General features: G+C 47.0%; 1 protein-coding gene across 1 annotated transcript in view; it reads right to left on the bottom strand.

Moving 5' to 3' along the window:
• Positions 1-1063: 1063 nt before the first annotated feature.
• The window catches only part of fam83c (family with sequence similarity 83 member C), a 38371-nt gene continuing 25108 nt past the window's right edge, over positions 1064-14326 (bottom strand). Inside the window, exon 4 of the mRNA XM_072515282.1 lies at positions 1064-8648. Within this exon, the coding sequence (XP_072371383.1) occupies positions 7832-8648 (817 nt within the window). The 3' untranslated portion in view covers positions 1064-7831. The remainder of the gene's footprint in view (positions 8649-14326) is intronic.

Genomic DNA, 14326 nt, shown 5'->3' with positions numbered 1-14326 from the left:
TTTTCTGACAACAGCTGTTTGCGGATGAAATAAATATATATTCCACAAACTACTCGATCCCCGATTAGGTCTTCAGTGAGAGTTCCAAATGCACATTTTTGGGGTGGCTATATAAGATTGTATTGACTCATTTGCCCTTTGCTTCATTGGTTTGAACACACGTCCATCAAAGATTATGGTTTTTACCAGGAGCCCGATGTTCTTGAACTGTTTCAGGATTATCTTGGGGTCTACTATTTCCTCCTCGATCTGGAAAGCAAACGACTTGAAATTCCTGACGGCCTTGGACCGCGAGGTTTAATAGGGTAAAAGTCTGTACGTTTGTGACTTGTCAGAGAGTGCAGCAGCACAGTAAATAGGTCAATACTTTTCCCAACTATCTACAATACTTTCATCAAAGATGATTGGGTCGATGTATCTGACGAACACACAGATTAAATGTAACAGGGAGGACACTGGCCACAGAAAGACTACAATAGCACCAACGTATCAGAACGCCTGAGCAGATCGAACACAAGATTCCAGGATGTTGTTACTCAGCCTGGAACTGACTTTCAAATTGATGTATTCCTTTAGAACAGAAAAGGTGGGCGTGGTGGTGGTGGTGGTTTGGGGGGGGGGGGGGGGGGGGAATGGACCATGCACCGGGTATTACAGCTTCTTAAATATGAATTTATGTGATGTCAGTGTCGCTTGGCTACACCAGCATTTATTGCCGATCCCTATTTGCCCTTGAGGTGGTATTGAGCTGCCTTCTTGAACTGTCGCAGTCCCTGAGATGTAGGAGATGTACGTGAACCCACAGTACTGTTAAAGAGGGAATTTTGACCCAGCGACAGTGAAGTAACAACGATATATTTCCAAATCAAGATGGTGAGTGCCTCGGAGGGGGCTTCCAGGTAGCATTGCTCCCAGGTTTCTCCTGCTCTCGTCTTTCGAGACGGCGGTGGTTGCAGTTTTGGAAGGTGCTGCCCCGTTTTGATGGAATTGTTGAATCAATAACTAATGTGCTGTGTTAAATAGCTTGCAAATTGAATATAGAAAATCAAATGAGAACAAGACATTTCTTAACAAGTGACATTTATTGGAATTGAAAACAGAACATTTTATGTTTACGCATCGATAGGATAATTTGCACAAAATCTACTGGACATCCTCTATCAGATACATCCTAATTCTTGTGTCCGTATGTATTGGAACCAATGCTACCATAAACAACTTTGTTTTCAGAATATGATGCAGTAGAGCAGGAGGCCATTTGGCCCCAGTTTGCCTGTACCATAGAACATAGAAAATACAGCACAGAACAGGCCCTTCGACCCACGATGTTGTGCCGAACTTTTGTCTCAGATTAAGAACAAATTAATCTACACCCAATCATTCTACCGTAATCCATGTACCTATCCAAAAGCCGCTTGCAGATCCCTAATGTTTCCGACTCAACTACTTCCACAGGCAGTGCATTCCATGCCCCCACTATCCTCTGGGTAAAGAACCTACCTCTGACATCCCCCTATATCTTCCACCATTCACCTTAAATTTATGTCCCCTTGTAATGGTTTGTTCCACCCGGGGAAAAAGTCTCTGACTGTCTACTCTATCTATTCCCCTGATCATCTTATAAACCTCTATCAAGTCTACCCTTATCCTTCTCCGTTCTAATGAGAAAAGGCCTAGCACCCTCAACCTTTCCTCGTAAGACCTACTCTCCATTCCAGGCAACATCCTGGTAAATCTCCTTTGCACCTTTTCCAAAGCTTCCACATCCTTCCTAAAATGAGGCGACCAGAACTGCACACAGTACTCCAAATGTGGCCTTACCAAGGTTTTGTACAGCTGCATCATCACCTCATGACTCTTAAATTCAATCCCTCTGTTAATGAACGCTAGCAAACCACAGGCCTTCTTCACAGCTCTATCCACTTGAGTGGCAACTTTCAAAGATCTATGAACATAGACCCCAAGATCTCTCTGCTCCTCCACATTGCCAAGAACCCTACCGCTAACCCTGTATTCCGCATTCATATTTGTCCTTCCAAACTGGACCTCACACATTTCAGAATTAAACTCCATCTGCCACTTCTCAGCCCAGCTCTGCATCCTACCTATGTCTCTTTGCAGCCGACAACAGCTCTCCTTACTATCCACAACTCCACCAATCTTCGTATCATCTGCAAATTTACTGACCCACCCTTCAACTCCCTCATCCAAGTCATTAACGAAAATCACAAACAGCAGAGGACCCAGAAATGATCCCTGCGGTACGCCACTGGTAACTGGGCTCCAGGCTGAATATTTGCCATCCACCACCACTCTCTGACTTCTATCGGTTAGCCAGTTCGTTTTCCAACTGGCCAAATTTCCCACTATCCCATGCCTCCTTACCTTCTGCAGAAGCCTACCATGGGGAACCTTATCAAATGCCTTACTAAAATCCATGTACACTACATCCACTGCTTTACCTTCATCCACGTGCTTGATCACCTCCTCAAAGAATTCAATAAGACTTGTGAGGCAAGACCTACCCCTCACAAATCCGTGCTGACTATCCCTAATCAAGCAGTGTCTTTCCAGATGCTCAGAAATCCTATCCCTCAGTACCCTTTCCGTTACTTTGCCTACCACTGAAGTAAGGCTAACTGGCCTGTAATTCCCAGGGTTATCCTTAATCCCTTTTTTGAACAGGGGCATGACATTCGCCACTCTCCAATCCCCTGGTACCACCCCTGTTGACAGTGAGGACGAAAAGATCATTGCCAACGGCTCTACAATTTCAGCTCTTGCTTCCCATAGAATCCTTGGATATATCCCTGGTTAGTATAGTGGTTAGTATCCCCACCTGTCACGCGGGAGACCGGGGTTCAATTCCCTGATGGGGTGTTTGTACCTCTCCAGCAAAACGACTGGAATCCTTTTGAAAATTGGCACATCGGCTGTCAAATCCGCCAAAAACTCATCGCCCAAAAGATGCACTCAACTGGGCGGACTTAAGACCACTCCTCAAAACCGCCCACACCAATTTTTGGGGCAGCACGGTAGCATTGTGGACAGCACAATTGCTTCACATCTCCAGGGTCCCAGGTTCGATTCCGGCTTGGGTCACTGTCTGTGCGGAGTCTGCACATCCTCCCCGTGTCTGCGTGGGTTTCCTCCGGGTGCTCCGGTTTCCTCCCACAGTGCAAAGATGTGCAGGTTAGGTGGATTGGCCATGATAAATTGCCCTTAGTGTCCAAAATTGCCCATAGTGTTGGGTGGGGTTACTGGGTTATGGGGATGGGGTGGAGGTGTTGACCTTGGGTGGGATGCTCTATCCAAGAGCCAGTGCGGACTCGATGGGCCGAATGGCCTCCTTCTGCACTGTAAATTCTATGATAATCCCGTCAGGCCCGGGGGACTTATCTATCCTCAAGTTTTCAAAATGCCCAACACATCTTCCTTCCTAACAAGTATCTCCTCGGGCTTACCAGTCTGTTTCACACTGTCCTCTCCAACAATATGGCCCCTCTCATTCGTAAATACTGAAGAAAAGTACTCGTTCAAGACCTCTCCTATCTCTTCAGACTCAATACACAATCTCCCGCTACTGTCCTTGATCGGACCCACCCTCGCTCTAGTCATTCTCATATTTCTCATATATGTGTAAAAGGCCTTGGGGCTTTCCTTGATCCTACCCGGCAAAGATTTTTCATGCCCTCTCGTAGCTCTCCTAATCCCTTTCTTCAGTTCCCTCCTGGCTATCTTGTATCCCTCCAGTGCCCTGTCTGAACCTTGTTTCCTCAGCCTTACATAATTATCCTTCTTCCTCTTAACAAGACATTCAACCTCTCTTGTCAACCATGGTTCCCTCACTCGACCATCTCTTCCCTGCCTGACAGGGACATACATATCAAGGACACGTAGTATCTGTTCCTTGAACAAGTTCCACATTTCACTTGTGTCCTTCCCTGACAGCCTATGTTCCCAACTTATGCACTTCAGTTCTTGTCTGACAGCATCATATTTACCCTTCCCCCAATTGTAAACATTGCCCTGTTGCACGCACCTATCCCTCTCCATTACTAAAGTGAAAGTCACAGAATTGTGGTCACTATCTCCAAAATGCTCCCCCACCAACAAATCTATCACTTGCCCTGGTTCATTACCAAGTACCAAATACAATATGGCCTCCCCTCTGGTCGGACAATCTACATACTGTGTTAGAAAAGCTTCCTGGACACACTGCACAAACACCACCCCATCCAAACTATTTGATCTAAAGAGTTTCCACTCAATATTTGGGAAATTGAAGTCACCCATGACTACTACCCTGTGACTTCTGCACCTTTCCAAAATCTGTTTCCCAATCTGTTCCTCCACTTCTCTGCTGCTATTGGGGGGCCTATAGAAAACTCCCAACAAGGTGACTACTCCTTTCCTATTTCGGACTTCAACCCATACTACCTCAGTAGGCAGATACTCCTCAAACTGCCTTTCTGCAGCTGTTATACTATCTCTAATTAACAATGCAACCCCCCCCCCCCCACCTCTTTTACCACCCTCCCTAATCTTATTGAAACATCTATAACCAGGAACCACCAACAACCATTTCTGCCCCTCTTCTATCCAAGTTTCCGTGATGGCCACCACATCGTAGTCCCAAGTACCGATCCATGCCTTAAGTTCACCCACCTTATTCCTGATGCTTCTTGCGTTGAAGTATACACACTTCAACCCATCTCCATGCCTGCAAGTACTCTCCTTTGTCAGTGTTCCCTTCCCCACTGCCTCACTACACGGTTTGGCGTCCTGAATACCTTAGTTGCTGGACTACAAGTCGGGTTCGCAGTCCCCTGCCAAATTAGTTTAAACCCTCCCGAAGAGTACTAGAAAACCTCCCTCCCAGGATATTGGTGCCCCCCTGGTTCAGATGCAACCCGTCCTGCTTGTACAGGTCCCACCTTCCCCAGAATGGGCTCCAATTATCCAAATACCTGAAGCCCTCCCTCCTACACCATTCCTGCAGCCATGTGTTCAACTGCACTCTCTCCCTATTCCTAGCCTCGCTATCACGTGGCACCGGCAACAAACCAAAGATGACAACTCTGTCTGTCCTGGCATTTAACTTCCAGCCTAATTCCCGAAACTCATTTATTATATCCACACCCCTTTTCCTACCTACGTCATTGGTACCAATGTGCACCATGACTTCTGGCTGCCCCCTTAAGGATCCTGAAGACACGATCCGAAACATCCCTGGCCCTGGCACCCGGGAGGCAACATACCTTCCGGGAGTCTCGCTCGCGGCCACAGAATCGCCTATCTATTCCCCCAACCATCGAGTCTCCTATCACTATTGCTTTTCTATTCTCCCCCCTTCCCTTCTGGGCGCCAGAGGCAGACTCAGTGCCAGAGACCAGGCCGCTAGGGCCTTCCCCCAGTAGGTCATCCCCCCCCAACATCATCCAAAACGGTATACTTGTTTTGAAGGGGAACGGCCACTAGGGATCCCAGCACTGTCTGCCCGATCGTTTTCTTTCCGCTGACTGTAACCCAGCTACTCTTGTCCAGTACCTTGGGTGTGGCTACCTCCCTGTAACTCTTCTCTATTACCCTCTCTGCCTCCTGGGTGATCCAGCTCCAGCTCCCTAGCACGGTCTCCGAGGAGCTGGAGTTGGGAGCACTTCCCGCAGGTATAGTCAGCGGGGACACAGGTGGTATCCCTCACTACCCACATCCTACAGGAGGAGCATGCAACTGGCCTAGCCTCCATCCCCTCTTACCTTACAGAATATAGATGCACTGTGGAGCAACTGGACCTCTGCCCTCCGACTCTGCTCCCAGTCAGCTGCAGTCGCTGTAAACTCCCGGCTCCTTTCATGCTCTGAGGAAATGTAGGAAATGAAATGAAAGGAGCACCTTACTCGCTCCTCACCTAACTCCCTGTCACCAAACTCTCACTATAGCACTCAAATGCACCCAAATTCAGCATTCAGTGCAAACCAACTTTGTGAAAGAATATCCAATCAATACCATTCCCTTGTTCTTTCTCCAAAGCCCTGGAATTAATTTCCCTTCAAGCATTTACCCAATTCTGTTTGGAGTATTATTATTGAACCTGCTTCCACCACCCCTAGCCAATACTTTCCAGATCATTATAACTCGCAGCGTACAATATATTTCCTCATGTTGTTTCTGGTTCATTTGCCAATCCGTACTTGACTTTGTCGATTATTTTTCCATTACAAAAGTTAAATGTATTCTCAGTGAGAGACTAAATTCTTCCACCGCTCAAATTAGGAAGGACAAAAGTTCCTTTCTCCAGTTGAACTGAGGTGCTACTGAAGAGCATCTCTTGTTACAACTTCACAGTTAGAAAAAGGGATATTGAACCCACACACTGAAATATTTCAAAGTCTAACATTTCTAAACATAAACTCATTATACTTGTGAAGTTAGAGATTTGACATTATCAAGACTCATAGCACTTTTCATGGCCACTGGTTGTCTCAACGTGCTTCTAGCCAATTAATCACTTTTGGAATGTAGTCACTCTTGTTAAGATACGAAACATGGCAGCCCATTTGGGGCAACACGGTAGCACAGTGGTTAGCACGGTTGCTTCACAGCTCTAGGGTCCCAGGTTCGATTCACGGCTTGGGTCACTGTCTGTGCGGAGTCTGCACGTTCTCCATGTGTCTGCGTGGGTTTCCTCCGGGTGCTCTGGTTTCCTCCCACAGTCCAAAGATGTGCAGGTTAGGTGGATTGGCCAAGATAAATTGCCCTTAGTGTACAAAAAAAAGGTTTGTGGGGTTACGGGGATAGGGGGGGTTGGGCTTAAGTAGGATGCTCTTTCTAAGGGCTGGTGCAGTCTCGATGGGCTGAATGGCCTCCTTCTGCACTGTAAATTCTATGTAGCAAACTGCCACGTACAATGAGATATAACGACCAAATAATCTCTTTTAGTGACTTTGGTTGGGGGATAAATAGGAGACTAGGAAGAGTTTTCTTGTTCTCCTTCAATATAATGCAAAGGAATCATTTTATCACCACCCAAAAGGGTCGGTGGGACCTTGGTTTAATGTCTCAACTGAAAGACAGAACCTCCGGCAGTGCAACACCCCCTCAGTACTGTATAGGGGAGTCTCTGCAATGTTTTTATCAGATCTGAGGGGTGGGTGCTACCAACTAATTCATGCCTGACACAAAACAAGCCTGAGTAACATGTCTGTCCAACATTTCCTCTGCTGGATATACAGGAAGCAAATGGCAAATTAATGAAAGTCCTCACTGGTCTTCTGAAGGGCACCACGGCGATTGGATAGTCTGTGAAACAGGTTTTACAAAAGTGCTTTTCAACATACCCACTTGATTCATCTGAACCTCGCTTTCCACCTTCCCTCCCTCGGCCTCAGACCTCCCAACTGGGTGACGATACCACTTTAAAGGGTCAACATTGTCGCCCCCCCCCCCCATCATCTTCATTGTCACATGTGGCCATGAATCCGGTCGACCTTGTGAACCATCCACCTTGTAGATTTTGAACAATGCCGTCGACCACAGAACCCATCCTTCCTGGGCTCCAGATAACAATTGTGCAGGAAACTGGCTCTTCAATGAATGAAGCAGCTTTGGTAACTTGACTGTCAGCAGGAAACAGTCTGAAGAGAGCACTGCCAGAGGAATCCATGCTTAAGAACCTTCCTTCAGTTCCAATGAAGAGTCACTTTTAACTCAAAGCGTTAACTCCGTTTCTCTCACCACAGATGATCACAGACCTGCTGAGCTTTTTCAGCATTTTCTGTTTTTATTTTAGATTTCCAGCATCTGGAGTCTTTTAGCTTTAATTCCGTGCTTAAGGATCGTGTTTCCTTAACTGAAACCGACTGTAAACATTTTTGGCCTTCATTTTATCATTATATTTCATCCTCATTTCTAATTTACTGTGGCCAAGGGTCATTCGATTTGGTGACCTTGCAATTCCCCCCCAAAGTTGCCCTAAATCTTTGGCGGGGTCATCCGTCTCCTCGGGAGCTTCTGCAAGATTGAGCCTTTGTGAATTGGCAGCCCACGGTCGCGGTGATGTTGGAGGGGTTGGCAGTCTCGCGTCAGACAAGTCGGCCTTTGGCATTTCAGTCGGTGTAGATGGGACTATGGGGTTTCTTTGCTGGGTAGCTGCCCCTTGATTTTGAAAACGAGAACTGACTGGAGAATGCACATTGCCAGGGTTTGCATCACAAAAGCCTAATCCACTAGGCCTAGGCAATAGCTCATGGTTCCGGTTTGTGTTTGATTTGTCGTTCCCTTTGATTGTGCAATCAATGTTAGAAGAGCTATTGGATGCACAAGGGCTGATTTGCTCGCCATCCCATAATTTTTTCATAGCTGGAGCAGCTAACTGTATGACACTGCGAGGACTACTCCCTGATTGGCTGCTGGATGGGTTAGAATGGATCGGTTCCGGCAGCCTCTCCTTCACATTCTGGCGTTCCGGAAGTATCCGGAGATTGGACGTGTAATAAGAAAGATCCTTGTCCACTGAGCAGGAGAAACGCTCTAAAGGCTTCGACTCTGCGTAAAGACATCGAAACTCATCATCGAACGTCTGCACTACCTGTCCTGTCGAAAGTGTGACGAAATTCAGGTGCACCTGTCCTGACAGCCAGGTAAAGCTAGAAAGAAACAGAACATAGTCAATTTTACTTCAGCTTCTAATGGGGTCTTTCTGGACTAAACAATACTTGTAGTTGAGAGAACAAGTGGATAACGTACAGTGAGCGCCTTACCAACACTGCACAGAACTGCCCATCTCCAACCTGTGAGAACAGGCCAAGAATGACTCTTCCATCTTTCTCTGCACCCATCTCTATTTAGCATCCTCTTGACCTCTTCATTCACCTGAGGAAGGAGCAACTCTCCGAAAGCTAGTGACATCGAAACAAACCTGTTGGACTTTAACCTGGTGTTGTAAGACTTCGTACAGTGGTATTAATGTCACCTGCATCTTACCACTGCATTGTGCCGCATCACAACACTACTGGAGGTTAGACCAATCCTTTACTTTTAGCTACTGTCGCATTAATACCACTTGGATTATCAGATACATTTTTAGATTGAATGTCCCATTCAGGTAGGGGATGAGATAGGTCAACAAACTCAGTCATGTTCGAAACCTGAATGGGTAGGCCAGAGGCCTGAGCAACAATTGACAAGTGGCGGAATAATAATAATAATCTTTAATAGTGTCACAAGTAGGCTTACATTAACACTGCAATGAAGTTACTGTGAAAATCCCCTAGTCGCCACATTCCGGCGCCTGTTCAGGTACACTGAGAATTCAGAATGTCCAATTCACCTAACAGCACGTCTTTCACGACTTGTGGGAGGAAACCAGAGCACCCGGAGGAAACCCACGCAGACACGGGGAGAACGTGCAGACTCCGTACAGACAGTGACCCAAGCCGGGAATCAAATCTGGGACCCTGGAGCTGTGAAGCAGCAGTGCTAACCACTTTGCTACCGTGCCATCCACCGAGATCTGATTAAATTCAAGATATTTTGGACAGTGAGTTATTGAAGTAGAGATCATGCCAACATTTAAGAACAGCTAAGGTTGATGGCTGAAGGAAAGGGGATTTGGGACAAAGTCACTGGACTGTCCACGTGGAGGACACTCACCAACACAGACTGGTTGGGGGGAAACAGCCTGGGCGAGATTCTCCGACCCCCCGCCGGGTCGGAGAATCGCTGGGGGCTGGCGTGAATCCTGCCCCCGCTGGTTGCCGAATTCTCCGGCACCGGATATTCGGCGGGGGCGGGAATCGCAGCGCGCCGGTTGGCGAGCCCGCCCCCCCCTGCGATTCTCCGGCCCGGATGGGCCGAAGTCCCGCTGCTAAAATGCCTGTCGCGCCGGCGTAGATTAAACCACCTACCTTACCGGCGGGACAAGGCGGCGCGGGCAGGCTCCGGGGTCCTGGGGGGGGCGCGGGGCGATCTGGCCCCGGGGGGTGCCCCCACGGTGGCCTGGCCCGCGATCGGGGCCCACCGATCCGCAGGCGGGCCTGTGCCATGGGGGCACTCTTTTCCTTCCGCCTTCGCCACGATCTCCACCATGGCGGAGTCAGAAGAGACTCCCTCCATTGCGCATGCGCGGGAATGCAGTCAGCGGCCGCTGACGCTCCCGCGCATGCGCCGCCCGGAGATGTCATTTCCGCGCCAGCTGGCGGGGCACCAAAGGTCTTTTCCGCCAGCTGGCGGGGCGGAAATTCATCCGGCGCGGGTCTAGCCCCTTAAGGTTGAGGCTCGGCCCCCCAAGATGCGGAGCATTCCGCACCTTTGGGGCGGCGCGATGCCCGACTGATTTGCGCCGTTTTGGGCGCCAGTCGGCGGACATCGCGCCGATACCGGAGAATTTCGCCCCCTGTTTCTGTTGTACTTCTTACAAAATTCTACACAGCAGGTCCAAATGATTCATTATTCCAGCACATAATCACATTGCTGTTTGTGGGAGCTCCCCCAGAGTTTGTATCAAAACTGGTGTCTCTCTAATACCCACAGGCTTTAATTAGGCTCTAGTAATAGTATGTATATATAATGAACCACACGTTGTGAACATGGCTTAACATCTTTATTTGTGTAGAAGATTTTGATGTGTATTATATGGATTTTTAAAATTTTTAAATGAAAATCGCAGTTTAGCGAAAGCAGGCTGCTACAGTATTAAACTAAGCTGCAATTTTAACAATGGGCTCCTTCATTTTTTCCGTTTGGGTCTATAAAGTGGATGATGTTGACATGGCCATAATTTACTGTCCATCTTAGCTGCCCGAGAAAGTGCGGCAATCATTCTGACAACATTAAATGACCATAAGAATATTGTAAGCTACGTGGGGTTGGAAGGGCATCAGTGAATTTGTTGGAAGACAATCTGATAGCTTTTATAATCTTTTTGTTCTACTGCCGATCCTCAAATCACCAAATTTATAGAATTCCGGTCCATAGTGGGAATTAACCTCTCATCCTCTACATTAGTGGTCCAGGATTATAATCCAACCATATAAATCTGGAACGGCTCATGTCTGACATTCTTGTTTCTCGACAAAAGGGAACCTCCTCCCCATTTTGAAACGATTGCCAATGTTTGACAGGTGGAAGGTTAAAAAGGGAGTCAGTACCCGGCTAAAGTTGCAGCTGCTGTGAATTCACCCTGCTCACGTTGACTCAATTCATCTGTTTCAGCGATGCTGGTTGAAGGATAAATATTGACCAGAACACAGGGCGAATTTCCCTGATCTTTCAGAGCTTTTACATGGACCTCTGTTTAAACATCTCATCCAAAACACAGCATCTAAAACAATGCAGCACTCTCTCAGTGTGGGAACTACAGTGCCAGCATGGATTATGCCCTCAAATCCCTTGAGTGGGACTGGGACCCAGAACCTTCTGACTAAGCTGAGGCAAGGCTGAAACCATCAAACCCCTTGTTTATGACCATAGATTATTCTTGATGCCAGTGTATGGCCGTTAAGCACCAAACACCCTATGCCTCAGGTCCTTTGGCGACACCCGTCCATGTTTGCTGCAGGAGGTCCCAAGGAAGGTCTAGCTTTCGCAACAAGAACCCGTGCACAAGGGAATCACAGAGTCCCTGCGGTGCAGAAGGAGGCTCTTCGCCCCATTGAGTCTGCACCGACCCTCCAAAAGAGCACCCTACCTAAGCCCAATCCACCGTCCTATCCCTGTGACCCCACCTAATATTTAGACACTAAGGGGCAATTTAGAATGGCCATCCCACTTAACCCGCACATCTTTGGACTATGGGAGGAAACTGGAGCACGCAGAGGAAACCCACGCAGACACGGGGAGAACATACAAACTCCACACAGGCAGTTGCCAGAGGTCGGAAGCGAACCTGGGTCCCTGGTGCTGTGAGACAGCAGTGCTAACCACTGTGTCACCGTGCCGCCTCGCAGAGACATCTGTGGCATACCAGCCGTCAGTTACGAGGCTGTAAACCTCGGCAGAATTCCTTGTAGCAAGTGAGTATATTTAGCACGAGAGTCTCAAGCCAATGGGGTTCACAGATTGAAACCCGAAGGTTATCAGATTACAGTACTTGTTGGCCTGTCAGTACTTCATTTCGGTTAGAATCGCCCAGTTAAAAGATAAATCATAGTATTGGTTTTCCTTCAGGTGATAGCAGAATTGCAAAAGTTCAGACTGGAGTCCCTGGGCAGGTGTCAGTGTTCGCAGAATTCCTTGTGGCTATATTGCCATGAAGCCATGCTTTATATTAAAAAAACAACTACATGATTTATTGGCTAGAAACCACAAATTCAATTTTTAAAAAAGACTAAAGCCACGTTCCAACGACTTTAAACCCACAGTCAAAGATGGCTGAATATTTGCATCACTGCACCTTCTAAATTCCCAAACCTTTGAAATTGAGACAACCTGTTTGCAAAGCCTCACTGGGAACAATTGTCTTGAAGGAGTATGAATGGGGGCCATTTTCTACTCCATCAGCAAAGCATCCAGTCAGTCATTTTGATATTCAACTGTGCGGAGACAAACCATTGCACATAATCACTTGGACAAGGGGCTTTGGCTATGAAAGGAATGCACCCAGATGCATTCTAATCATTCAAGTCAGGCAAATGGAATTCACTCACCATGACCATATTCGGGTCACGTGGAAATTGGTAGAGAGTCATGTGGCACTACCCCCTTTGTGTGGCTGAGCGCCTGTTTTCTCTGCAGGCCATGTTGAGTAAATGCGATGCTAAGGAAGCAAGATGGCTGGGTTCCCTCTCTCTTGCTTTCTCTCTATCCAACTTGCAAAGTTTTGAATCCAGTCTACTGATTTTGACCATTTACATCTTTAAACCACTTCAACCCCTCACACAGAAGGACCAGCAAGTTCAATCTGAAGCTGGCCAAATCACCAACCTTCAATAGCCAAATCCCTGTAACTTCACTAGATGTTTAATTGCTTAATCTATCCTTCAACGCTGTAATCAGTATATGTGTATGTGTGTAAATTGGAGAATTTTATTATCTTTTTCAACCTGGTTTAAATACTATAAGTACAATTCTTTCTCTTTAAAACAAAACTCAAGGAAACATCTTCGTTTGCGTCTTTTACAGCCACCGTACGCAAACATTCAAACACTTATTGAGTTGGCAAGCACATCCTTTTTAACAATAAGTACTGTTGCAGTCAAACAAGGAGTGGGAAAAGAGTGAAGTCATCTGACTCCTCCGCAACTGGTAATAACAATGCCAACTTTTGAAGATGTCACAGTACGTTAAATTTATATGCACTTCCTCAGTGTAGAAATAAAGCCTGGTGCTTGGTTTGTTTTTTTATGGCCTTGTCAACGTATGAGCCTGGAAGTTAGGAGTAGGCCACTCGGCCCTTTGAGCCTGTTCCACCATGGTTAATTAGGTTGTGGCTTCAACGCTACTTCCCAGCTTGGGGGACTGGAGAATCCCTCCCCCCATCTTTGCGTCATCAGCAATCATACATACAGCCCCTTTAACCAAGTAATTGTTATAGATTGCAAATAATTGAGACCGCAGCACCGATCCATGTGGCATTCCATTAGTTACAGCTTGTCAAACTGAAAATGACCCATTTCCCCCTATTCTCTGCTAATATTATGCGAATATGTTACCCTTATACCATGAGCCATTATTTTGAATTGTAATCTTTGCTGTAGCACCTTATTAGATGCCTTCTGAATTCCATGTACGTCACATTTACAGGGTCTCCTTTATCCACATTACTTGCTCAAAGACGCCAATAAATTAGTCAAAGACGATTCCTCTTTCATGAAACCATGTTGACTCTACCTGATTACATTAAGATTTTCTAAGTGTCCTTAATAATAGATCCTATGAATTTCCCTATGACAGATGTTAAGATAACTTGCCCATAGGGTAGAAATTGATTGCTCGCCATCCTGACCGACTCTCGGAAGTCAGGGATATGCAGTGGGTGGAACCTCCATCAACCCAGGAGGGATGTCCCGCCCGTCAGAGCTGTTGACCAATCTGATGGGCTGGCACATCCAGGCACAGCGGTGCAGTGGTCGGAGGAAGTATTGAAACACAGTTCCTGAGATTAAATCCCAGGACCACTCTCAAAGAAAGTCCTGGGGGCAGGAGGGTAGGAGGTGCCCCAGGGGTTTGGGAGAGGTGTGATAGTGGCCGGGAAAGGGGGGGTGAGAGAAGGGTGCTGGTGCTTCAAAGTCCCGGAATGTACTGCGCTCCAAATCTAAAGGATTCTGCGGAGAGGCATCCCCACACTTTCTGCCCCGAAATGGGTAAAAGTTTTATTCTTGGTTGC

Source organism: Scyliorhinus torazame, chromosome 8 (genome assembly GCF_047496885.1).
Source record: "Scyliorhinus torazame isolate Kashiwa2021f chromosome 8, sScyTor2.1, whole genome shotgun sequence".
Classification (NCBI taxonomy): Eukaryota; Metazoa; Chordata; class Chondrichthyes; order Carcharhiniformes; family Scyliorhinidae; genus Scyliorhinus; species Scyliorhinus torazame.
The sequence above is the reverse complement of the archived record's forward strand: the minus strand, read 5'-3'. Positions and strand labels throughout refer to the sequence as shown.